General features: G+C 44.9%; 4 protein-coding genes and 4 non-coding genes across 13 annotated transcripts in view; 6 read left to right on the top strand and 2 right to left on the bottom strand.

Annotated features, from left to right (window-relative positions):
• The window catches only part of ZWILCH (zwilch kinetochore protein), a 42,540-nt gene extending 38,816 nt beyond the window's left edge, over window positions 1-3,724 (bottom strand). For 2 of the 4 annotated variants that reach the window (XR_004260668.1, XM_032251040.1), the window contains exons 1-2: window positions 3,424-3,724; window positions 196-247 (exon numbers count right to left, since the gene is read on the bottom strand). Coding sequence is in view for 1 of the 4 variants with exons in the window: in XM_032251040.1 (XP_032106931.1) it covers window positions 196-247; window positions 3,424-3,476 (105 nt within the window). In the remaining 3 variants the exon portion in view is untranslated. Of the gene's footprint in view, window positions 1-195; window positions 248-372; window positions 389-3,170; window positions 3,376-3,423 lie in introns of those variants that run through there. The other 2 variants (XM_032251042.1, XM_032251041.1) reach the window with 2 other exon arrangements.
• A 192-nt stretch (window positions 3,725-3,916) lies between these two features.
• RPL4 (ribosomal protein L4) lies at window positions 3,917-9,587 on the top strand. Of its 2 annotated transcripts, XM_032251048.1 has the most exons (11): window positions 3,917-4,031; window positions 4,897-4,988; window positions 5,367-5,538; window positions 5,732-5,838; window positions 6,120-6,258; window positions 6,977-7,101; window positions 7,392-7,521; window positions 7,786-7,942; window positions 8,505-8,588; window positions 8,710-8,830; window positions 8,913-9,587. In XM_032251048.1, exons 1-11 carry the CDS (start codon window positions 3,932-3,934, stop codon window positions 9,156-9,158), a joined length of 1,473 nt encoding a protein of 490 aa, XP_032106939.1. In that variant the 5' UTR covers window positions 3,917-3,931; the 3' UTR covers window positions 9,159-9,587. The 2 variants fall into 2 exon arrangements, with proteins under 2 accessions (XP_032106939.1, XP_032106941.1); XM_032251050.1 differs by lacking the exon at window positions 4,897-4,988 and having other exon boundaries at window positions 3,936-4,031; window positions 8,913-9,245.
• On the top strand, window positions 5,582-5,653 carry LOC116532193. Its single transcript, XR_004260755.1, has one exon. It is a non-coding gene; the product is annotated as a small nucleolar RNA SNORD18 (small nucleolar RNA).
• LOC116532194 lies at window positions 5,961-6,059 on the top strand. The gene has a single exon (XR_004260756.1). It is a non-coding gene; the product is annotated as a small nucleolar RNA SNORD16 (small nucleolar RNA).
• LOC116532191 lies at window positions 6,789-6,860 on the top strand. Its single transcript, XR_004260753.1, has one exon. It is a non-coding gene; the product is annotated as a small nucleolar RNA SNORD18 (small nucleolar RNA).
• On the top strand, window positions 7,578-7,645 carry LOC116532192. The gene has a single exon (XR_004260754.1). It is a non-coding gene; the product is annotated as a small nucleolar RNA SNORD18 (small nucleolar RNA).
• Window positions 9,588-10,871: 1,284 nt separating the features above from the next.
• SNAPC5 (small nuclear RNA activating complex polypeptide 5) lies at window positions 10,872-16,696 on the top strand. The gene is made up of 4 exons (XM_032251053.1): window positions 10,872-11,040; window positions 13,198-13,287; window positions 14,403-14,854; window positions 15,180-16,696. Exons 1-3 carry the CDS (start codon window positions 10,951-10,953, stop codon window positions 14,514-14,516), a joined length of 294 nt encoding a protein of 97 aa, XP_032106944.1. The 5' UTR covers window positions 10,872-10,950; the 3' UTR covers window positions 14,517-14,854; window positions 15,180-16,696.
• Window positions 16,697-17,919: 1,223 nt separating this feature from the next.
• The window catches only part of MAP2K1 (mitogen-activated protein kinase kinase 1), a 102,170-nt gene continuing 95,868 nt past the window's right edge, over window positions 17,920-24,221 (bottom strand). Inside the window, exons 8-11 of one of the 2 annotated variants that reach the window (XM_032251052.1) lie at window positions 22,532-22,596; window positions 20,029-20,090; window positions 19,682-19,727; window positions 17,920-18,959 (exon numbers count right to left, since the gene is read on the bottom strand). In XM_032251052.1, the coding sequence (XP_032106943.1) occupies window positions 18,846-18,959; window positions 19,682-19,727; window positions 20,029-20,090; window positions 22,532-22,596 (287 nt within the window). In that variant the 3' untranslated portion in view covers window positions 17,920-18,845. The remainder of the gene's footprint in view (window positions 18,960-19,681; window positions 19,728-20,028; window positions 20,091-22,531; window positions 22,597-24,221) is intronic. The other variant, XM_032251051.1, reaches the window with a different exon arrangement.

Genomic DNA, 24,221 nt, shown 5'->3' with positions numbered 1-24,221 from the left:
AGTCCCAGTTACTGAAGAGGCTGAGACAGGAGAATTGCTTGAACCTGGGAAGTGGAAGTTGCAGTGAGCCAAGATCACACCACTGCACTGCAGCCTGGGCAACAGAGCAAGACTCCGCTTTAAAATAAAATAAAATTAAATTGAAACAGACAATTTTAAAATTAGGGTTGTATTTGAAAACCAAAGTGTTCATACCTCATAGAGAAACGGGTCTCTCCGGATTCCTTTCTTTTCTTCATTATATTCCCTGAAATGCAGAACCACATGTGAAAAACAGAACTACATTATCTCTCCTGCTATTCACACTCAAGAGTCAGCTATCACTTTATCTCAACAGGATACCTACGGCAAAGGCAAAAAGCACATACTTACAGGAGCCCGAAATGTAGCTGGGAAGACAGAAAAAAAGCAGAAAAGAAGCATTAAGAAGAAAAGAGAAAAAAGACAATTGTGACAGAGATTAATAGACTCTTGCACTCAATTGGGTACAACTCAATTCTCAGAGGCAGCAGGAAATTGGGTTGCCTACCTCTACCCTGTGTCTAAATATTACCAGTTAAAATTAAAATGTAACTTGCCACATGACCTTTCAAAAGTAACAATGGTTGGATTCTCATCTGTTACTGACTCAGAGAGTAGCCACAGAGAAGTTACTTACGGGGCCCAGGCCTTAGATTTCTATGACTAAGATGGAAGCATCTGTCCTCCAATTTTATAAGTTGTTATTCAAAGTTAGTAAATTTGATTATGTTGAACATTTCCTTTTAAAATGTCAGGATGAAACTCTAGGATATCATTTAATCATTATCTTTTACTTCAAGAAAGTTTTAAAATAGTGAATCTAAAGCTCTTAAACTGTAACCCATTAACATACCAAAATACACACCAGCCTGATCTACCCTGAAAGAGAAAAGAATCTTTAGTCATTGAAGGAACCCAACAGAACTGTTTCAAGATACCATTTATATCTATTCGATCTAATACTAAACGACTTCCTGAAAAAGAAATAGGAGAGCTAGGCCTATGGCCAATTCATTTTGCCATATTGTGAAAGATTGTGATTTAGTCTTACGGATGTTTGTGTCTCATGTATAACTCAGGAATGTTATTTAATCAGCCTTGCAATCATGTCTCAAGCATGTGTAACAGAGGCCAGCCACTCCTGCGAGATACTGAGAATATCAAAAGTGTAGTCCCTGGTTCATAGTCCTGACTGGATTCCAACAAGTAAACCACAGTTCCAAGTGATAAGTGCTCAGAGGCAAATACGGGAAGCTATAATAGAAATTTAACTATAGGGCTTAAACTTTATCCTGAAAGCCAAAAGGAACTCACTAAAAGATTTTAAATGGGAAAAAAATCTGACAGTAATATGGAGAGTAATAACTCGGAGTCCAGGAAAATAGCTGTGAATAACTGGTAGCACTTCAGAGAACTGATAATGGTCTGAATGAATACAGCATGGAGAATAGAGGATTGATAAGGCAGGGGTGAGGGTTTGGAATTAGAACTCTTAACTCAGAGAGAGAATTCAGAAGTAGAATGTCCAGTTGGAGGAAAAATTTAATTCAGCTTTGCAGATATTGATCGCAGGTCCCATGTGAAAATTCCCCCCAGCAAGGGGGAAAACAGTGTTATACTTGCTATGTGAAGTACAAAAGGTCTAATTAGGCCAGGTGCAGTGGCTCACGCCTATAATCCCAGCACTTTGGGAGGCTGAGGTGGGTGGATCACAAGGTCAAGGGATTGAGACCATCCTAGCCAACATAGCGAAATCCTGTCTCTACTAAAAATACAAAAATTAGCTAGGCATGGTGGCACGCACCTGTTCTAGCTACTTGGGAGGCTGAAGCAGGAGAATTGCTTAAACCCAGGAGGCAGAGGTTGCAGTGAGCTGAGATCACACCACTGCACTCCAGACTGCTGGCAGGGCAAGACTCTGTCTCCAAAAAAAAAAAAAAAGAAAAGAAAATAAAGAAAAAGAAAAGGAAATAAAGGGTCTAAATAAAGTTGTCTCAATAAGGGACTTATTTATTAATTTATTTTTAGAAACGAGCTGTCACTATGCTGCCAAGGCTGGCCTCCAACTCCCAGGCTCAAGCAATCTCCCTGCCTCAGCCTCCAGAGTAGCTGGGATTACAGGTATGCGCCACCATGCCTGGCTAATAGGAGGCTTTTATGTTCTTGGTTTTTTGTTTTTTTCTGAGACAGAGTCTTGCTCTGTTGCCCAGGCTGGAGTGCAATGGCACGATCTTGGCTCACTGCAACCTCTGGCTCCTGGGTTCAGGCAATTCTCCCAAGTAGCTGGGATTACTGGTGCCCACCACCACGCCCAGCTAATTTTTATATTTTTAGTAGAGACCGGGTCTTGCCATGTTGGCCAGGCTGGTCTAGAACTCCTGACCTCAAGTGATCCGCCCGCCCTGGCCTCCCAAAGTGCTGGGATTACAGCGTGAACCACCGCCCCCAGCCTTATCTTAAATAAATATAAAACAGCCATAGAATGAAATACTATATAGCAGTTAAAAAATGAGATAGACCTATAGGGTGTCACAATGAAGGAAGTCCAAGACATGCTAGTTTTTTGTTTTTTTTTTTAAGTGAGTGCTCTTTCTATTCAAAACATTTACAAGCATTACTACTTTTGTAAGCAGGAAAAAAAAAGCAATGAAGATAAACAATGAAACATTGTAACATTTAGGAAATCATCGACTAGATTACACAGTGGTTCTCAAAGTGTGATGCCCAGCCATATCCGTTTCACCTATTTGTTAGGAGGATAGATTCTTTAGCTCCACCCCAGACCTGCTAATTCAGAAACCCTGGAGGTGGAGGCCAGCAATCTGTGCTTTGACAATCCTCAGGTGATTCTGATGCATGGTCAAATTTGAGAATTATGGATGAGATTTTTACATAGGATGTATTCTCCTTGGTAGTAGTACTTCACTGTAAGAACAAGACGAAGTCTTGGAGCACAGTGAAAATAAAGGTGGTTTTAAAACGCAACACACCAATCTGCTATCATTACAATTGTAGCTCATGTGGCAGCTACCTCGAGTGATAGAGATTAACAGACCAACACATTTCACTTTTCGGAGTCGAAAAAGCTTTAAACAGGCGAAGGACGCCAACACCTAGTATTCCGCATCCTGGGAGACGCCTCTGCTTACGGCAAGTGTCTGCATCAGCAGAAGGCATAAACCGCCTCTTGGAACACCTGCCACCTGCCACCTCGTGTGATGACTTCACGGGGTCAATCCCACCCAGGAGCTGAGAGCCAGCCTCTTCCCAACTTCTGGACCCCAGGAAAGCTGGCAAGGCGCTAAGCCCCAAAGAGCGGCAAGAAGCTTAAGGCGGGGATTCAATACTCAGGGAAAGAAGTGCTGTCCCAGGACCCCAGCCAAAAGAAGAGACTAGACTCACTGAAGGAGGAGAGAATAAAACTCCTCAGCCGCGCCGTTCAGCCGCTCCCACATCCTGCCCCAAAATGAGAGCAGGACCGGAACTGCCAAATCGAAATGCGCGCGGAGCCGCCGACGTCAGGGGTCATGACCCCGCCCCGCCGGGACTACATTCACCCCTCCCCCGCCCCCCGCCACATAAATTCTGTTTGTCCACAAAATTAAACTTTGGTTTCAGGCCACTCAGAGCTATTTACTGTGTTAATAGTCTTCAGTTTTCAGCAATAATTAAAATAAGTGTATGGTTCGGGAGAAGACGCCTCGACTCGCCAGTTGACCACGCCCCCTATGGATTATTCCGCGGAAAGGAGTCCCTATTTTCTACTAACCATGATTAGCTTTGGAAGAAAATAGATATCGCAATTTCCCACAAATAAAGAAATAACATGCTAGTTTTTATTTTTGTAGTGTGGTAGAGAAATATTTTGTGTATCCATGTTGGTTCTAAAGCGGGGCAGGGTGGGGCGGTCATGAGGAAGGTTACATATACACAGGGAGTAATGAGAACTTCCTTTTCCTGTGGCAGCTGCCGGGCCGAGAGGAGCGTGGCTGTCTCCTCTCTCCGCCATGGTGAGTGGAAATCTTCTTGGCTGTCCTCACCCCGGATCTTGGGGCCAGTAAGGAAGGATTCGGGGTTCGAAGCATAGAGTCTCTAGGAGATAGAGCGAGGAGAAGGAGATGGAGACCAAAGGCGTCTATTTCTGGTGTGGAACTGGGGCGTGCGGCCTTACGGCAGCCATCTTAAACGCAACGTGGGCTTCCCAGCACAGGACGCGCCTGGAGGCAGTATTGGAAGGCACTGGGTCGTTCTCAGTAGCAGTGGGGCTTAGTCTTAGAAAAGTTGGTTATTTAGCCTTTTTTTCTTGATGCTCGTCTCTGCCTAGCTTAGGAATCATCTCTATTAAAAAGCCTTCTGGTTCGCTTCGCTTAAAAATCGTTCGGTGTCATCTAAATCTTCGAATCCTTATCCAACTCTTAATATGACCAGTGTTACATGTGTACTGCTTTTGCACAAATAGTCCGTATATATGTAGTGTTGTGTGCCGTAGGGCAAACACTATTCTGACGGGGATCGTAGCTCAGTTGGACTAACATAGAGTACTCTTCAGTGGCAGTAAGAGACATAGACAGAGGGAATTGGAGTGGTTTGGCTTTAAACAGAGTGATCAGAGAAAGCTTAAAGTGGCCTGAAGGATGTGAGGAAATTGTACAAAGAGGAGCTTTAGAGTGAACACCTGGAAATTTTTTTTTTTTTAAACATTCAGTAAGATGTTTCCTAGCTATAGCGTTAGAACGGGCGAACACCTGGAAATTCTGAGGCAAGAGTGGGGTGGTCCTGAGACCGAAGATAACATCTGGAAGAGAGTATGGGAGATGCGATTAGAGGTAGAGAAGATTGTGTAGGTCTGCCTCAGGATTTTGATTTTACTCACAGGTGGGAAGTCTTTGGGAGAGGTTTCAACAAAAAGTGGTATCACCAGTGTTTTACTGGTGAGCTTTGGAACATGTGTTCAGAAGAGGGTCAAGGTGAGTGGGACAGGGATGGAAGTTGGGATGAGCTGAAGCCCGGATGGATGGGATTTGCTGATTAATTGGCATTAAACAGGATCTTAAAACCTTGCAATACGGTTTTGATTTAGCCATTGTGCTTTATAAGGCTTGTCTTTGAAAATAAAATTGTGCAGTAGAACTTGAGATTCTGATGGTTCTTTGTGTATAAGATAATTTACTGAAGTTAATAAAACTGTTATCGGTATGTTAGTCATTTATGGCTACTTTGGTTTGAGCTTGTTTGCCCACCATTCCAATCTCTTTTGCAATTGAGTATTTCATGGCAGTGTTGGCATATGAGAAGAGTTTCTAACATTACTTGTCAATGAAAATAATTCCTTCCTTTTTCTTTAGGCGTGTGCTCGCCCGCTGATATCGGTGTACTCCGAAAAGGGGGAGTCATCTGGCAAAAATGTCACTTTGCCTGCTGTATTCAAGGCTCCTATTCGACCAGATATTGTGAACTTTGTTCACACCAACTTGCGCAAAAACAACAGACAGCCTTATGCTGTCAGTGAATTAGCAGGTATGGATTTGTACCTTCTGCAGATATTTTAGGGACTGCTTTACAGTAGTGATGAAATTCCACTTCATTGGTCCGTGTTTCTGAACCAGATGATTTTCTTGGATGTTCTGATGCTGTTTGCTACCTTGTATAATAGTCATAGGTTGGTATGTATGATGAAGCAGCTAAAATTTTTCTCTCTCCCCAATTTCAGGTCATCAGACTAGTGCGGAGTCTTGGGGCACTGGCAGAGCTGTGGCTCGAATTCCCAGAGTTCGTGGTGGTGGGACCCACCGCTCTGGCCAGGGTGCTTTTGGAAACGTATCCTTTATTTCACCACCTGAGACTGGTAGGCTCTGATGGAATTTAGCAGACTGGGTCTAATGTAAAAACAGTACATTTCTTAAAGAGAAGGGGCTTCATTTATATGTGGTTATTTTGCTTGCCATGATGTCGTAATTTGCGTCTTACTCTGTTCTCGGCGACAGTTGCCTGCTGTCAGTAAGCTGGTACAGAAGGTTGACGAAAATTCTTACTGAGCAAGAAATAACCTTTTTTAATTACTAAAGTTTGAGAAATGTGGTTCTTGACTGGAAAAATAGATGTGTCGTGGAGGCCGAATGTTTGCACCAACCAAAACCTGGCGCCGTTGGCATCGTAGAGTGAACACAACCCAAAAACGATATGCCATCTGTTCTGCCCTGGCTGCCTCAGCCTTACCAGCGCTGGTCATGTCTAAAGGTTTGTAATGCTTTGTATCATAAGAGAGGTTGAAGAAATAAGGCACCTAGTGTTTGATCGTTAGTGTGATTTTTTTTTTTTTAATTCATAGTAACCTATTTTGAGATGGCTAAAAGAGAATAATTTGAAAGTTTTTAATGTGAAATCTTTTAGCTAATGGATATCCCAGTTACACTGATTTGATCTTGACACATGAGTGCATTCAGTTATCAAATGTTCTCCAGAAATACACCTATTACATATAAGTTTTAAAAGATTTAATCAAAAATATTTTGTATCAGAGTAGTGCAGAATGCTCCACTTTTCTGTCACATGAACCTTTGTTAGAATTGCCTGTGTAAATTCTTTTCATTCTAAAGTGTCTGATTAAATTTTAATCCTTTACAAAATAATACATCTGACTACTTAAATCTGACAATTCATCAACGAACACTAGTGTAACTGGGAACTCTTCAAGTAGTGGTTTGGTATATTAGAAAACTTCCTCCTTAAATGCCCATTGTGTTTCCCACCACATTTTTATTTAACTGTCAAAATGATGAGATTCCACTTAATTGGTCCGTGTTTCTGAAACACATGATATTTGTGGAAATTCTGACTTGGCAAATTGAATACCATTGTGCTTTTATAAGTTATATAAAATGTTTCTTGATTTTTATTTATTTTTTTTCTGAAAGTTTTAGGATAACCTAGTAAGCATCAAATTGGTTTTTGTTAGGTCATCGTATTGAGGAAGTTCCTGAACTTCCTTTGGTAGTCGAAGATAAAGTTGAAGGGTACAAGAAGACCAAGGAGGCTGTTTTGCTTCTTAAGAAACTTAAAGCCTGGAATGATATCAAAAAGGTCTGTTTAATGAGCACATTTACTGTATACTACTCCTTGTTCAGTTTGTTACTTTGAATTACAGAAGATAAGTGAAGGGCAGTATAGGTAAGCCTTAATGTTTGAGAGAGCAAGCACCTCAGAGCCCGATTACTTGTGTTTGAATCCTAACTGCCATTCATGACTCTGTGTGACCTTGGCAAGTTATTGTGCCCTAATTTAATCATCTGTAAAATGGAATTTTATTAGAACTGAAGGCTTATTGCAGAAGTTGTATATTAATCAAAATACTACAACTGGTCACTTTGTAGGTCTATGCCTCTCAGCGAATGAGAGCTGGCAAGGGCAAAATGAGAAACCGTCGCCGTATCCAGCGCAGAGGCCCCTGCATCATCTACAATGAGGATAATGGTATCATCAAGGCCTTCAGAAACATCCCTGGTAATTAAACTGCTTACATGTATTGATTAGCTATACTATGCAAGTCTACTCAGCTTTTGTTATGATGAGATTCCACTTTATGGTCCGTGTTTCTGAAACATGATTTTATGGAAGTTCTGATTTGTGGCTGAAAGATTTGCAGCATTGGTTGAAACTTCATAATGAATGACTCACCAGGCACCTTTTGTAGTCCTAAGCCATACAAATGATTTGTGTTTCTTCTGTTAAAATACAGCCTCCCTAATTTTTCTTTACCTTTAAAAGGAATTACTCTGCTTAATGTAAGCAAACTGAACATTTTGAAGCTTGCTCCTGGTGGGCATGTGGGACGTTTCTGCATTTGGACCGAAAGTGCTTTCCGGAAGTTAGATGAATTGTATGGCACTTGGCGTAAAGCTGCTTCCCTCAAGAGTAACTACAAGTAAGTATCTTTCATATTACTAAATACATGTTTATATTGTGGATATTAACATTCAAAATTGGCTTACATGTTTTCTAAATGATGAATTTTGTTTCCATTTCCCCTTACATGTAGACACAGTCTGCTAAAAGAGGGCTCGTCTGGTCCATGTTTTTTGTTTTTGAAATAGAGTCTCACTCGGTCTTGCCCAGGCTGGAGTACAGTGGTGTGATTTTTGCTTACTGCAGCCATTGATTCTCCTGCCTCAGCCTCTGGAGAAGCTGGGATTATATAGGCATGTGCCACCATGTCCAGCTAATTTTTGTGTTTTTAGTAGAGATGGAGGTTTGGCCACGCTTGCCAGGCTGGTCTTGAACTCTTGACCTCAGGCGATCACCTGTGTCAGCATCAAAGTGCTGGGATTACAGCGTGAGCCATGGTACCCAGCCTGGTCCATGTTTATGAGAAGCGATAGTGTCTTAGATATTTTGGAGAGCACAAGTGGTTAAAAATAAAGCTGCAGTTGAGCTTCATGTTCTTCGGTCAATTACTTTTACACATACGTGTCGATCTTCTCTCTCAGTCTCCCCATGCACAAGATGATCAATACGGATCTCAGCAGAATCTTGAAAAGCCCAGAGATCCAAAGAGCCCTTCGAGCACCACGGTAAAGTGATTAATTAGAGTGTGATTCTTGCCCCAACCCTATGCAAGTGGTTATTTCAAAAATTTGTGTGTGTATAATGTAATTGATATAATGTGTTGATACAGTATCTGCCTTTTTATAGCAAGAAGATTCATCGCAGAGTCCTAAAGAAGAACCCACTGAAAAACCTGAGAATCATGTTGAAGCTAAACCCATATGCAAAGACCATGCGCCGGAATACCATTCTTCGCCAGGCCAGGAATGTGAGTGATTTTTTTTTTTAACTGATACATGAAGTTCTTAGAAAGATTTGGTTCTCACTGTTTTCGACCTAATATGTTGCAGCACAAGCTCCGGGTGGATAAGGCAGCTGCGGCAGCAGCAGCACTAGAAGCCAAATCAGATGAGAAGGGAGTTGCAGGCAAGAAGCCTGTTGTAGTAGGTAAGAAAGGAAAGAAGGCTGCTGTTGGTGTTAAGAAGCAGAAGAAGCCTCCAGTAGGAAAAAAGGCAGCAGCTACCAAGAAACCAGCCCTGGAAAAGAAGCCAGCAGAAAAGAAACCCACTACAGAGGAAAAGAAGCCTGCTGCATAAACTCTTGAATTTGATTATTCCATAAAGGTCAAATTATTTTGGACAGCTTCTTTTGAATAAAGACCTGATCAAACAGGCAGAGAAACACAGCTTGTTGGTGTGTTCTGTAAAGCTTGGTTAGAATTTTTTAAAGACATTTTATTGGCAATAATTTAGATTGTTCCATTTTATATAGTCTTATAAAATGGGGCATGGATTTATACTAAGTCCATGGAGTTGAATGGAAGGGGAATGATCAAAAACTCTTAATTTTCTAAATGTGGCTCGAAAAATAGGTTTAACAGGACTTGGTCAGAAATGCACAGAGGCTGTTTAGCTCCCACCAAGTGGAAAATAGGTAAATTCTGTAAACATTTAACACTTTCACCACAAGAGGGCACAATTGGAGAACACAGTTTTTTTGGTAGTGGAGTGAAATTGATCACCTCTTAAAAGTGTCTTTTTAAACCAGTTATGACAATAGAATTGCTTGAATATTATTTTTACCTGTGGTTTGAAAAAGTGCCAGAAGGTCACACTGGCTCATGCCTGTAATCTCAGCACTTTGGGACCCTGAGGCAGGCGGATCACTTGAGGCCATGAGTTCAAAAGCAGCCTGGACAAATGATCAATTCTCATTTTCTAAAAATATAAAACACACCTGTAATCTCAGCTATTTGGGAGGTTGAGGCAGGAGAATCACAACCTGGGAGGTGGAGGTTGCAGTGAGCTAAGATTGCGGCATTGCATTCTAGCTTTGGCAACAAAGACCGTCTCAAAAGTACCAGAAGCATTTTTCAGGACTGCTTATGTGTCTTGGTGAATATGTTAACTGTCCAAAAGAAATACCCATGAAGCACGGTGGCTCACACCTGTAAGCCCAATGCTTTGGGAGGCTGAGCCGGGTGGATCACGACGTCAGGAATTGACCAGCCTGCCCAACATGCTGAAACCCTGTCTCTACTAAAAATAACAAAAAAATCGTCAGGCATGGTGGTGCACACCTGTGATCCCAGCTACTCTGGTGGCTGAGGCAGGAGGCACAGGTGGTGGCGGCCGCAGATCACACCGTTGCACTTCAGCATGGCCGATAGAGCAAAAAAATTGTCAAATAACTATGAAATGCCTCCTCAGATACAAGGGGCTCTTTTTACTCATAAAGCTAAACTGCAGTTATTACCCTAGAATTAAGCTTTTTGTCCTGTGTCAAAACCTTGTTTTGCGTCTGGATTGTTAAGTAGCCTCCCTCTGCCAGTCTCAAAGTTCACAGTCAAGGTGATCTGTAACCCTCCCCATTTCCATGGCCAAATCCCAGTTCTTAAGCACATAAAGGTGCCATTTCTCATCGCAATTTCTTACCACGGCTTTATTTTCCTGCTTTTCAGTTCTCTATTTGGTGAAGCCTTACCCTTTAAAGTCCCCTGGGAATCCTACCCTGCGGGGCCTCTTTTAGCACAGTAGGGTTCATGTGCCTGCCTTCAAATCTGCAGGGTTTTTTTGGGTTAAGACAGCCACTTGTTGGAACACCATATTGGAAGTGCCACACACCAGGTCATTTGAAACGGTGTTTGACCACTTGACGCGGAAGTGGCCTATCGGATTAGAGGGTATCGACATTGGACACCTACCTGCAGCTCGTCGCCTGGGAGTGGCCAAGCCGCAGCGAGCGCCGGAAGGGGGCGCACCCTTCGCCCTTCCCGGCATGGCCGGCAGCCCCGTCTCTCCGCTCGGCTTCCGGGAGTCGGCGACGATGGCGTCATCACCGAGCGCCGGGCCTACGGCAGCGCGGAGGCCGGCGGTGTGAGCAGGAAACATGCTGAGCCGGCTTCAGGAACTGCGGAAAGAGGAGGAGACGCTGCTGCGGTTGAAGGCGGCCCTGCACGACCAGCTGAACCGCCTCAAGGTGAGCCCGTGGCCCCTCCCGACTGTCCTCCGCTCCGCCCGAGCTAACCATTTCCCCCCGACCCGGGCTTCTGCGGTGCCCTCCTGCGGCCAGTTCTCCCCTACCCACCAGCCGTGGTGGCGCCCATGTACGGGTTGACAAACTCTGGGGAGTTTGCTGTGCGCCCGTTAGGCCCCACCTCCGAGAATCTTGACCCCGCAGGTCTAGGCTGAGGCCCAGGGATCTGTGTTTGGCAAGTCCAGCCCTACCTGATTCCTCCCGTAAATGCCGATGGCCCTCAGACAGCACGCTGGGGAAGGGCGCCCGAAGGCTCGCCTGGACCCCTGGGCCCACCGACCCCTTCCTTCCGAACTGCTGTTTTCTAGTTTGTCTTGGCGCTTGGAATGGCTCTAGTTTTGCAAAGCTAGGAGGGACTCCCAGATCCTCCCATGCTACCAAGGAAGACGGAGGCCCTGGGAGGAGAGGCTTGTCCCAATGTCTGCAGCTCCCAGTAGCTCTTTTTTTTTTTTTTTTTTTTTTTTTAGACGGAGTTTCACTCTCGTCACCCAGGCTGGAGTGCAATAATGGCGCGATCTCGGCTCGCCGCAACCTCCGCCTCCTGGGTTCAGGCAATTCTCCTGCCTCAGCCTCCTGAGTAGCTGGGACTACAGGCACGCACCACCATGCCCAGCTAATTTTTTTGTAGTTTTGGTAGAGACGGGGTTTCACCATGTTGACCAGGATGGTCTCGATCTCTTGACCTCGTGATCCACCCGCCTCGGCCTCCCAAAGTGCTGGGATTACAGGCCTGAGCCACCGCGCCCGGCTCCCAGTAGCTCTTGTTACTGACGCCATGGCCTTGAGGAGGAGTCGGGCAACCTCCGCCTTCTGGGCTCAGGCGAGTCTCCTGCTTCACCTTTCCAAGTTGCTGCCGGCATTACAGGCGTGCATCACCACGCCCGGCTAATTTTTAGTAGAGACAGGGTTTCGCCATGTTGCCCAGGCTGCTCTCAAACTCCTGAGCTCTAGGAATCAGCCTTCCAAAGTGCCGAGATTACAGGCGTAAGCCACCGCGGCCAGCCTTACCAAAAAAAATTAAAATTAGCTGAGCGTGTTGGTGCGCGCCTGTAGCCCAGCTACGGGGGAAACAGGTGAGAGGATGACCTGAGCCCAGGAGTCAACGCTGCGGACATCTGAGATTGTGCCACTGCACTCCAGCCTAGGCCAAAAGGTCCCTGGGAGGTGATCATGCTAATCCCCGCTCAGCTTCCTTTTTCAGAACCATTTTTTTTTTTTTTTTTTTTTTGAGACAGTTTTTCACTCTTGTCACCCAGGCTGGAGTGCAATGGCGTGATCTCGGCTCACTGCAACCTCCGCCTCCCAGGTTCAAGCGATTCTCCTGCCTCAGCCACCCGAGTAGCTGGGCTTACGGGTGTCCACCACCAGGCCCAGCTAATTTTTTGTATGTAGTACAAACGGGTTTCACCATGTTGGCCAGGCTGATCTCCCACTCCTGACCTCAGGTGATCCATCCGCCTAGGCCTCCCAAAGTGCTGGGATTACAGGCATGAGCCACCACACCGGCCCCTTTTTTCAGAAACTTTAAGTCCACATGAGGTTAAGATTGCCAAAGCCCTTTGTAAACTGAAAAGTATTATACACCTGTGACATATCACAATCATAGCATTTTTCCTTAGGGATATTATAATGCCCTCCACTTATTTGTGTCTCTATATTGCCACAATACAGTACCTGATGAGTGTATTGAGGACTGCCTCCAAAGTCCAGATTTCCTTATGCTTCAGGATACGCCTCTGTTTTCTGTTCTTTCCTCCACATCTCATTACTGAATAACAGGCTCAGGTCCAGGGAATCGCTCTGATGATACTTGTCTGTTTTATTGACACACTTGCACTTTTCTGAGTTGCTAGGTCTAGGGAAGTGGAAGCCATGGCTCAGCCAGAACACCTGTTCAGCCCAGGGGAAAGGGGCTGGAGTCCTTCTTCGCTCATCTCTAAAAGAGAGAAAATCTAAGCGCCTACTCTGCAACTTTCCCTCTAGAGCAACAGAGAGAGTTTTCATTCCCTCTCGATGCAAATCTTTTATGGTATGCCCAGCAGTTTACCCACATCGGTAGCCCAGTGAAATAGGAAAGTGACCTCAACTCTTCTTTTCTAGGTTGAAGAATTAGCCCTCCAATCAATGATCAGTTCTAGAAGAGGAGATGAGATACTGTCTTCTCAAACTGTACCTGAACAGTCACGTGATGTAAGTGTAATCAAGTGCAGGCCTAGGAGGGAATGCAATGCCCCTATGCTGCTTGGGTGGTGAAGAACTGATGTAAATCACATTACTTAGCCCAAAGGGCTCTGGGAAGTGCTGGTAAGAATTTTCTGTCTTAATAAGGTAGCAACTATACATTACCCACCTTCCTACCAGCAGGTTATACTCTAATTTATTAAGTAGTCATTAATGTTCTACCTCCATCCTCCTCATCCATTCTATCTGGTTACTCAGATGAACCCAGGGAAAGTGTGGATTTTTTGTAGGGATATGTCAAAACTCTTGCTCTTTTGTAAATAAGTAACCTTGGGATTCAAGAGTGTCGCTTCAGTTACAAAGCACCGTGCTAAAAGATGAGTTCCAGTCCTATCATACCCATCTCCTACCAGATGCCTTCAAGTCAGTCAGCAAAATCTTATTTTTGTTTTTGAGACGGAGTCTCACTGTCGCCAGGCTAGAGTGCTGAAGTGCAGTGGTGCAATCTTCGGCTCACTGTAACCTTGGACTCACAGGTTCAAGCGATTCTCCTGCCACAGCCTCCCAAATAACTGGGATTACAGGTACACGCCACCACACCTAGCTAATGTTTGTATTTTTAGTAGAGATGGGGTTTCACCATGTTGACCAGGATGGTCTCCATCTCCTGACCATGTGATCTGCCTGCCTCAGCCTCCCAAAGTGCTGTGATGACAGGTGTGAGCCACCGCACCCGGCCAGCAAAATCGTTTTTTTTAAGTCAAACCTGTGAGTTCAGCAAAATCATATTTCTAAGTATACAATATTTAAAGTTCTCGCAGATTTTATGTTAAGACATTTGAAACCATGATACAGCAGCATATGTAAGTTGGCACAATTCTTATGGACTTTTCTGTAATATGATGTTTGTAAATGAGGTAACATTCTAGTAAATCTGAGGTATTTACTTTTGCCCCATTTTGGTAATGGAGGTGGGGGTAGCAAAGGAAGGTGACCATACCTCTTAGTCATAAGTACTGGGGATAGATAGGCCATTGAGATTTGATTTTAAAACATTTTTAAGAATTTGCTGTTTAGAGGCCAGCATCCTTCCTACTAATCTGTGATGCCCTTGGTTAATACAGATGTTGGTGCATGTAGACAATGAAGCATCAATCAACCAAACGACACTGGAGTTGAGCACAAAGAGTCATGTGACAGAAGAGGAAGAGGAGGAAGACGAAGAATCAGATTCCTAAAGGAGGGAAAAACCAGGGTCAGTTACACAAATTGCATTTCTAAGTCTCAGACTACTTCTCCTCCAGGAAATCATCTTGCCACGGGCCCTGTGGCCTGCTTGAAAGAAAAGCAAGAACTATAAGAAGGATGTGTAGTTGCAAAAATAGTTCCATCAGTAACTGAAGCTTCAGAACGTTATGACGTGGAGAAAATGAAAGATGCTTTGTCAGCATTGAGCAATATGGATGGTGCTGTCTGTGATCTGATCAGATTCAGTAAGTGTTGAAAACAAAATTTGCTCTCAAATACTGATGAGAAAGTCTGGCATTTACAAAAAGGGCAGTTTAAATACAAGCCAGCCTTTCTTTTTTTTTTTTTTTTTTTTTTTTTTTTTTGAGACGGAGTTTCTCTCTTGTTACCCAGGCTGGAGTGCAATGGCGCAATCTCGGCTCACCGCAACCTCCGCCTCCTGGGTTCAGGCAATTCTCCTGCCTCAGCCTCCTGAGTAGCTGGGATTACAGGCACGCGCCACCATGCCCAGCTGATTTTTTGTATTTTTAGTAGAGACGGGGTTTCACCATGTTGACCAGGATGGTCTCGATCTCTTGACCTCGTGATCCACCCGCCTCGGCCTCCCAAAGTGCTGGGATTACAGGCTTGAGCCACCGCGCCCGGCCTACAAGCCAGCCTTTCTACCCAACAATGCCTCTTTTAAGAAAATTAAAGGCTGTCTGCATGCCGCTGAACCCTTGTGAGCAGTTAGGCCACAGTCTAGGACAAAAAGATGACCAGGGGAAGGACTGAGGGCCATCTGAGAGCACAAGCTGTCGCTCCCCCTCAGAGGCACTGAAACACTGCATGCTGTAAACTGCTTTGTGGGCCAGGCGCCGTGGCTCATGCCTGTAATCCCAGCACTTTGGGAGGGCAAGGAGGGGGATCACGAGGTCAGGAGATCAACACCATCCTGGCTAACAGTGAAACCCAGTCTCTAAAAATAAACTGCTTTGTGTAGCTGCTATCATCTCTCACTCGAGACATCACTGGTAAAATATTTTTATAAATAAATTATAAATAGCCATCATGGAGCCTGCTGGTTTCTAGGTAGCGAGAGAGAGAAGCAGCAGTTCCTTCTCTGAGGAAAAGATATAATAGGATGGGCCGGGCGCGGTGGCTCACGCCTGTAATCCAAGCACTTTGGAGGCGAAGGCAGGTGGATCACCTGAGGTTGGGAGTTCAAGACCAGCCTGATCAACATGGTGAAACCCCGTCTTTAAAAAAATAAAATAAAAAATAAAAAAGATACAACAGGATGGTTTGAAATCCATTTCTGGCCCTGAGAGAGATGTGCCATGCTTGGAAGATTGAATTTTCATAACGGATGACAGCTACAGAATAAGAATTGTTACTTAGTATCTGAAGTTGAAGCTCTTTTCTGCATACTGTCCCCTTTTCCACTGACTACTATGCAGTAAGTAGTTAATTTTATAAAATTAATTTCCCCTGTCCAAACAACAGTAAAAGCCAAACAAAATGACAAAGAACTTTCTCAAGTAGAACTTACCTAACAGTTCCCAAAGAATACTTTTGTTAACGTTACATTGAAATTATTTTGAGCTGCTCTTAGAGGAAACAGCCAGAGGTTTAAATGAGCATATTCCTTAGAACACACAATGGGAAGACAGTTTGGGAACAAAAAGCATCAAGGTACATCAATCTTGGGGGTCTAATTTAAAATAGAGCATGGGTTTTAAAAGCTGGAAAAGTTGACTGAATTCCAGCTCTACCACTGACTGGTCACTTTCCCATCTGTAAGGTGAAGATTCTCGTATCTGCTCTAGCAGTTTCACAGGTTGCTATGAGGTGCTAATGAGATAATTTAAAAATCCAACTATCATTGGTGTCTCAGTAAGAATTTAGCATTGAAAGCTCAAAATACTACAAGACTCACTCATTCAGGGAACATCATTCTTCGTTTAAAAAAAAAATCTAAACACCCCTCAAAAGACTCTGAGCATGAAAGTGGTCAGATCTAGGTTTTAGACACCAACATTTCTCCTAAGGATACAATATGCTCATTTTAATGAGACATTCTCAGTAGTGTGGTACCTGTCATTTGTAAAAGACACAGGGTGTAAATGTTAAAACCCAGCCTGAATGTTTATATGCTGAAAATGCATAAATTAAACTGCGGACTAGAAAAGCTGTACCTCACAGTGCGAAAAAACAACTAGCTTAGGCAGCAGCAGATAGATACAACACTGATCTTTTTTTTTTTTTTTTTTTTTGAGACAGAGTTTCACTCATGTTACCCAGGCTGGAGTGCAATGGCGCAATCTCGGCTCACCGCAACCTCCGCCTCCTGGGTTCAGGCAATTCTCCTGCCTCAGCCTCCTGAGCAGCTGGGATTACAGGCACGCGCCACCATGCCCAGCTAATTTTTTGTAGTTTTAGTAGAGACGGGGTTTCACCATGTTGACCAGGATGGTCTCGATCTCTTGACCTCGTGATCCACCCGCCTCGGCCTCCCACAGTGCTGGGATTACAGGCGTGAGCCACCGCGCCCGGCCTAACACTGATCCTTTTTAAATCCTGGCAATATCCCAAGCTCTGGTACCTCTAGGTTGGAACTACCTATTTAGAAGATTACTTACCCAAGTTTAGTTTTTAATCTAAAAAGGAATGGGCCTTTTATTTTTAATTATATATGTTGGCTTTGGTATTCTATCACCTGCCCTTTCAAAGAAAATAATGAGGGGAGAGCTATTGACCAGGCAGCCTCAAATGTACCTAAAAGTTCCCAGAGACTTTTCAAATAAGGAAAGCCCCCTGTGGTCAGTGGGCCATGGCTTAGGGACATCATTGCCACCTCACAGGCATGACAAAGCCAGTGACAGGCACCTCCAGAAGACCTAGTTAAGTGTAAGTGGTGAAAAAAGGGAAACCATTGCTTAATGTGGAAGCGGACGGGCTGTGCTGTCTGGTGCAGAAAGCTCCCAGTCACCAGCAAGGCCCTCCTGTGAGCATGACAGCTTGGAAGTGCAGGCAGGCCCTCAGCTCAACTCTGGGTATGTGGAAAATGAGAAATGTTCTGCGAGATAAGAAATGTTTTGTGATTTTACTCAGATTTGTTCCCAGCATTCCATCTGCTGCTTTTCCCTTGTACAAAGAGATCAAAGGAATACACAGGATCTATTCACAGGTCCCACAGGAAGGTGGTTGGGAGGGTGTTGGGTGAGAAGAGTTGGACTGAGCCCAGAGATTGAAATGACGGGAAGCCCCGTTAGTCCAAAGCGCTGAACTTCATGTGCTGTTTCTGCCTTCCAGCCTCCTTATCTTCAACTTTCCCCCTCACCAATAATGCTTAGCTAAACCAGTATTTCTTGTGTACTAAAGAAATTGAAAAGCTCACCACAAAAGCAAAAATAGCGTTCATTTTTTTTTAACTTCATAGTATATTTATTAGAATAGGAGGTTAGATTTGTTAAACATCTAGGTTAAAATGGTTAAAAGGATTTTCATACAATTTTAGGCACTATACACGTTGTTTACAACAGCATTGGTACTTGGATATGGGGAAAGATAAATCTGACAATTTAATGCCTTGATCAATTTGTAACAATCAAAATAATTCCACCATTTAAGAAACATTAATCAAAACTTAAAGAGACATACCACTAAGTATCCCACACAGTATATTGAAAATAAATAGAGAAATACAACCAGAAGTCTACAGATCATCAAGTAGACAGACTGGTGAAGCCCCAGCTATCATGGCAGTGAAGGGCTCTGGCTAGATTTGGATGTAAACTGCTGAGTTCTACATGAAAAGCAAATAATAATAAAATAACAGAATGTACACTTTCTGATGCTCATTTTCATAGCAGCAAAGCATGCTTCACATGCACTGCCTGTGAAGGATCTCACAAGGCTCCCTCCTACTCAGAGAAAGTATGCCCAGCAAGAAAAAAGTACCACCAAATGTCAAAGAATCCCGAAAACACAGGCAGACGGCCAGTCACGGAGCAGGAACAGCAGTGCGATTGTAAGAATGACTGCCCACAGTCACCAAAATTTCACTGTAATTCAGCCTGGCACGAGTTTGGATCATCAACATCTACACAAATAGCCCCAAGCACAAAGCCAATCCACTTAGGGGAACAATAATAGTAATAAGAATAAAGACAGTAATATTAAAATGACAAGAGTAGAATCTTGGCACATGCTGTGATCTTCATCCTTTGTCACAGGTGAAATGCACATCTGAACAGAGACAGGCATGGGAAGGAGGCCCAAAAGCAACATGGCAAACCACTGGGCAGGGGACTGGCTCTTTGCTGCTTCCCAAACACTTAGACGCCAGCAGCATGGGTTGGCGTGCTGGGCTGGTTAAGGCCAATGGTGGAGCAGAGCCAACCTGCAAAATCCACTTCCTCAGCGTCAGATCTCTTGATAAAAGCATGAACCTGCATGTAAGGAAACAAGAAAAAGTGGTGTTTAAACGAAAAAAAAAAAATCCAGGAAGGAAACTCCCAGAGTTTCAGGTCTAGAGCTTGTGTTACACGTGGAAGGAGCACCTGGTACCTGCCCCTGCGCAGCAGTGGGGGCAGCTGCAGGCCCAAACACCCGCTCCACCAGTCACAGCAACTGTGAGGCCTTGGGCAAGTCACTTCCCAAAGAGCCTGCTCTCGCAGTATGGAGACAGTAACTCTGCCTTAAATGCGTCGAAGGCTTGTAAGAAGGGACAAAGAAAATAATGGACTTAGTGCATATTACAGTGCATACACTGTCTATGGCCGTCCACATATTTACAGTATTACTTAGCTATTCCCACTGCCACCAAACAAGAGACAGCAGGCAGAGAGTGACTCAGGAAGGAGGCTGAATATAAGGCAGTCACTATCAGGAAAAGGCCCCATCCCCATGAAGGACATGGGCTGACCTTTTCTTTCCCTTGGCCCCCTCAGGCCCTTCCTGTGGCAAGCTTATTCAGGCTGCGGGGTCACCCTAGCTTTCCCTTAAACTGATGGGAGGGCGGAGGAGACTCATGTTTGGTATTCTGCAGTCCCAGGCTCAGTGGGACCACAGTGGGCAGGGAATGAATGGGATCTGGAAGTGCACAGATGTCTGACAGAGAACAACAAATGAACACACAGGTACTGTAAGAATCCGGAATAAATGGACTCACCATGAGTTGCTTCAAATCTGCTCTCTCTGCCGGGTTTTTTATTAAGCTTAAAGGAAGAAAGATAAGGTGAGAGCTGAGTTAAACTAAGGTCAAAAAGCAATGTGCCAATCCCTGGAGAGCAAGTATCAAAAGCAACAGCTACTATATCCATGATGTAGTTAGACATGTCACGTAAGTCTTGCCTCTCTAAAAAAAAAAAGGCTATGGCAGCAACCAAGGATCATCGGAGGGGAGGGGAAAGGGCAAAACTGTGCCTGCAGAGGCAAAGCTGGTGCTTCCAGAAATGGGGCGGGGAGCCTGACAAATACAGAGTACCCTTCCAGAGAACAGGGAACCAACCAACTCACCATTTATTCACAAAATCTTGAAATTCCAGGCTGAACACTCCACTGGGCAGTTTTGGAGGAGGCTGCAAACACATGTTGAGATAAGAAAAACGCCTGGCTCCTTGCTCCACCATCTCCTCTCCCCATCCCCCGCCCCCCCCTCCAGCCAGTGCTACTTTTTTTTAAGTCTTCTCTGCAGTCCAAAGGCAGTGCCACTCTCATCCAGTCAAGGAAAGGCACAGGTGGAAGGCCAGTGGCTGCCTTTTGGGTAACCACGTTAGAACCACTGGTCTCAAACAGCACAGAATTGGGACTGAGTCAAGTCTACTCACTTGTCTGGTGATTTTGAACTAATCACCATTCCTCTCTGAGCCTGTTTACTCTGCTATGACATGAAGGGGTTGGGCCTAATGATCTCGGGGACCCTTTCAAGCTCTGACACTACAATGATAGATCTTGGAGTGCGGCATGGAAATGTAACTAGCAATTTACTAGCAGCAACAGCTAGGGGCAAACCACCAGGCATAGCCCAGGTCTGACAGCACCTGCAGGAGCAAACCAGATTAAAAATTTCTTTTCTGAGCCCTAGAGAAACAGTGAAAAGTTAATAAAACATTAACTGACAGAGAGCTGGATCTGGAAGAAAGTTACCTGTAGTACACTCCAGGAATTAGGCTGTTTTCAGATTTTCCCATAGTGATCATGCAGCGCTACAGAGTACAAAGCCCCAGAGCATTGGGCTCATGTGTTCCACGCAGTCCAGGAAATGTGAGCCCACTCACGTACCTGGGCTGGGAGCTGTGTGCAGCTTCTTTGGGAGACACTGGCCCGTAGACATCATGTCCGTGATGTCACTGCTCTGATGCACAGCCCCAAATCTCATTTCTAATTTGAGACTAAAAATGAAACACTGATACCCCACCACCACCATAAAGCCCAATCTAGTGCTCTGCCTCTGAGGAACGTGTCAGTCTGATCTGAGGTGAGGACTAGAACCAAGCTCTTAGAACAGTGACCCAGAGCAAGCCCTACCCTGCAGACTGTCCCTGCTGCTGAGGGGATGAAGGGACCATTCAAGAGAGAGAGGCAGCATCCATTCCTTCTGAGTAGGAGAGAGCTAGGCAGCAGAGGGGCTGTGTGCCGGCAGAGGCTGAGGCCCACCCACTACCATGCAGCCAAGCCTCCTAGGAGGCAGGAATGGGAGGTAGGAGGTGGTGAGAAAAAAGAGCCCTGGGTGGGAAGGACCTGGGCTACTTTTCATCTTGGAGGCTTAATTTCCTCACCTGTTTGAAGAGGAACCAATTTGGCCTACCTCAGCAATACTTGGGAGAGCTGAATAGGAAATTAATGTGAAAATTTAGAAGAAAGCAGTGCCCGTTAGGAGACTGGCAATGACATAGCTAACCTTGGATATCCCTTCCCCTTATATGAACAGCACCCCAGAACCACCCAGCTTAGGTACCCAGCAGTAGAGGGTGGATGGCTTTTTTCTGACTTCTACGAATCCTTAAGCAGCAAGGATCTGATCCTGAAACCGCAAAAGCACTTTTCTACAGCCCATGGTGCTTAGTATAAAGCTGTGCAGCTAGTAGAGAGAGGTAATTAGACTGAACCTGTGACAGCGATTTTTTGTTGTTGGGCTGTTTTCATTCCTCCCCCGCCCCCCCCCCAAGAGCCAGGGTCTCACTGTTGCCCAGGCTGAAAGTGCAGTGGTGTGATCTTGCCTCACTGCAACCTCCGTCTCCTGCATAGCGTTTTTAATGGCATTTAAAAGCAAAAACGCTATACCACGGTTATAAACGAATTTGCTTTGCCTCCTCTACACAATCTAAAAGGACTTGTTTTTCCACCTGTGGATCCCTGCCCCACTTCTACCTACAGTGCTTAGCACACTATAAGTGGGGAAAAAAAAGGGGGGGGGGCTGGGGCCTGGTGAATTGAAAGAATAATAATGTAAATGGGCATGCTGGAGGCTCCTGAATATTGGAGAGGAACAGGAACTCTCTCCTATCTGAAGATGTCCCCAGGGAAGCAACTCCTGCAGTCTGTAAACCAGCCACTCAATTCCAACACCATAGTGCAAGAACAGAACATGAGAATCTTGGAGCCCACTCTGTAGGAATTACAAACTGGGTTTACAGTCAACTCAGCCATGGTTTTTTTTTTTTTTTTTTTTGGTTCCTTTTGAGACAGAGTTTCCAGCCTGAAGTGCAGTGGTGCGATCTCGGCTTATTGCAACCTCCGCCTCCAGGGTTCAAGAGATTCTCCTGCCTCAGCCTCCCGAGTAGCTGGGATTACAGGCATGCACCACCATGCCCGGCTAATTTTGTATTTTTAGTAGAGACGGGGTTTCACCATGTTAGCCAGGCTGGTCTCAAACTCCCTGTACTCATGTGATCTGCCCGCCTCAGCCTCCCAAAGTGCTGGGATTACAGGCGTGAGCCACCGTACCTGGCCAGCCATTGGTGTTTTCTTAAAATAAGCAAATAAAATTCCAAGGTCAAGGAAACCAGGCAGTACTTACCTCATTGACTATGTAATCCAACAACTCAAAAATTGCCATGGGAGGTCGGCTGTCCATTCCATATGCTACAAATTTTATAAAAAGAAAAAATACTTCTCAGAAACAGGAGATTACTTGTTAATATGAGGCAAGGGGTTGGGCATGGATCTCTAGGGCCAGAACAGGGTCATGGACGATAAACAGATTAAACAGCCACAGGTAAGGCTTGAACACAGAGGGGACCAGCAAAGGCCAGGGTACAAGTCTGGGCTCTGCCACATGTTAAGTTTGTAACCTTTGGCGAATCAGTTCACTGCTGAGTCAAAGTTCTGAGTTTTGTAAAGCACAGACATAATTATTTTGTCTGCCTTTTCCCTCTTCCTTCTATTGAGAGAGAAGCAAATGAGACAGCAGCTAAATAACTAAAGAGCTTAACTTTAATTCTCCATGAATGTGCGTTTCTTCCTTTTGTCTCCTAGAATCACAGGCCAGCCTCAGAGGCCACAGCCACCAGGCCCTCCAATGACGTGTCAACAAGCTACCCCTAGCCCCCTCTGCTTTCCCCTTCATACAAGCTCTCTCTCATGTGGACCTCACAGAGGTAAAGGCAGGTATCCCTAGCCAGACAGAAGCTACATAAAAACCAGATGGCTAGGTCAGGCTATTCCCTGAGTACCAGGCTTACTTCCCAGTATTCACATTCAGCGAGACAGGTGGTACTGCACAGTGATTATCATCCTGGGAGTCAGAGTTGGCCACTTACAAGCCTATGTAGCCTTGACAAGTGCACTGTGCCTCAGTTTCCTCATCTTTAAAATGGAGATTATAATCATGTTCACAAATGGAATGCTACTAAAATTATATAATGCTAGGCAAATCCGTGGACACAGAAAGTAGATTAGTGGTTGTCCAGGGATCAGGCTGGGGGGAGTGGGGGATGGGGTTTCTTTCCAGGGTAATGAAAATGTTCCAGAATGAGACAGTGGTGATGGCACAGTGGCTCATGCCTATAATCCCAACACTTTGGGAGGCCAAGGCAGGAGGATTACTTGAGCCCAGGAGTTCCAGACCAGCCTAGGCAACATAGCAAGACCTCATCTATACTAAAAAATAAAAAAATTAGCCAGGCATGGTGCCACACACCTGTGGTCTCAGCTACTCAGGAGGCTGAGGCAGGAAGATCACTGAAGCCCAAGAGGTCATGGCTGCAGTAAGCCATGATGACACCACTGCACTCCAGCCTGGGTGACAGGGCAAAACCCAGTATCCAAAAAGAAAAACCACAAATTAGAGGTCAGGCGTGGTGGATCATGCTTGTAATCTCAGCACTTTGGGAGGCTGAGGCAGGAGGATTGTTTGAGCCCAAAAGTTTGAGACTAACCTGAGAAACATAGGGAGACCATGTCTCTACAAAATAAAAAACAGCTCAGCTGAGCGTGGTGACATGTGACTGTAGTCCCAGCTACTCAGGAGGCTGAGGCAGGAGGATCACTTGGGCCTGGAAGGTTGAGGCTGCAGTGAGCTGTGATCATGCCATTGCAATCTAGCCTGGGTTACAAGAGAGAGCCCCTTCCCTCCCAAAGCCCCAAATAAATTATAGTCTGTAGTCCCAGCCTACTCTGGAGGCTGAGGGAGGAAGACTGCTTGAGCCCAGGAGTTGAAGGCTGTGACTAGCCACTGCACTGGGCAACACAGCAAGACCATTATTCTT

Source organism: Sapajus apella, unplaced genomic scaffold (genome assembly GCF_009761245.1).
Source record: "Sapajus apella isolate SASKATOON/1434 unplaced genomic scaffold, GSC_monkey_1.0 scaffold74, whole genome shotgun sequence".
Lineage (NCBI taxonomy): Eukaryota > Metazoa > Chordata > Mammalia > Primates > Cebidae > Sapajus > Sapajus apella.
The sequence above is the reverse complement of the archived record's forward strand: the minus strand, read 5'-3'. Positions and strand labels throughout refer to the sequence as shown.

Excerpts from the sequence above, each read along its gene's own strand:
- RPL4 (XM_032251048.1), top strand. The coding sequence starts at position 3,932 with ATGAGGAAGGTTACATATACACAGGGAGTAATGAGAACTTCCTTTTCC. Across the intron at positions 4,989-5,366 it reads GTGTTCAGAAGAGGGTCAAG|GCGTGTGCTCGCCCGCTGAT; the intron begins GTGAGTGGGACA and ends CTTTTTCTTTAG. Across the intron at positions 7,522-7,785 it reads GGCCTTCAGAAACATCCCTG|GAATTACTCTGCTTAATGTA; the intron begins GTAATTAAACTG and ends TACCTTTAAAAG.
- SNAPC5 (XM_032251053.1), top strand. The coding sequence starts at position 10,951 with ATGCTGAGCCGGCTTCAGGAACTGCGGAAAGAGGAGGAGACGCTGCTG. Across the intron at positions 11,041-13,197 it reads ACCAGCTGAACCGCCTCAAG|GTTGAAGAATTAGCCCTCCA; the intron begins GTGAGCCCGTGG and ends CTTCTTTTCTAG. Across the intron at positions 13,288-14,402 it reads TACCTGAACAGTCACGTGAT|ATGTTGGTGCATGTAGACAA; the intron begins GTAAGTGTAATC and ends TGGTTAATACAG.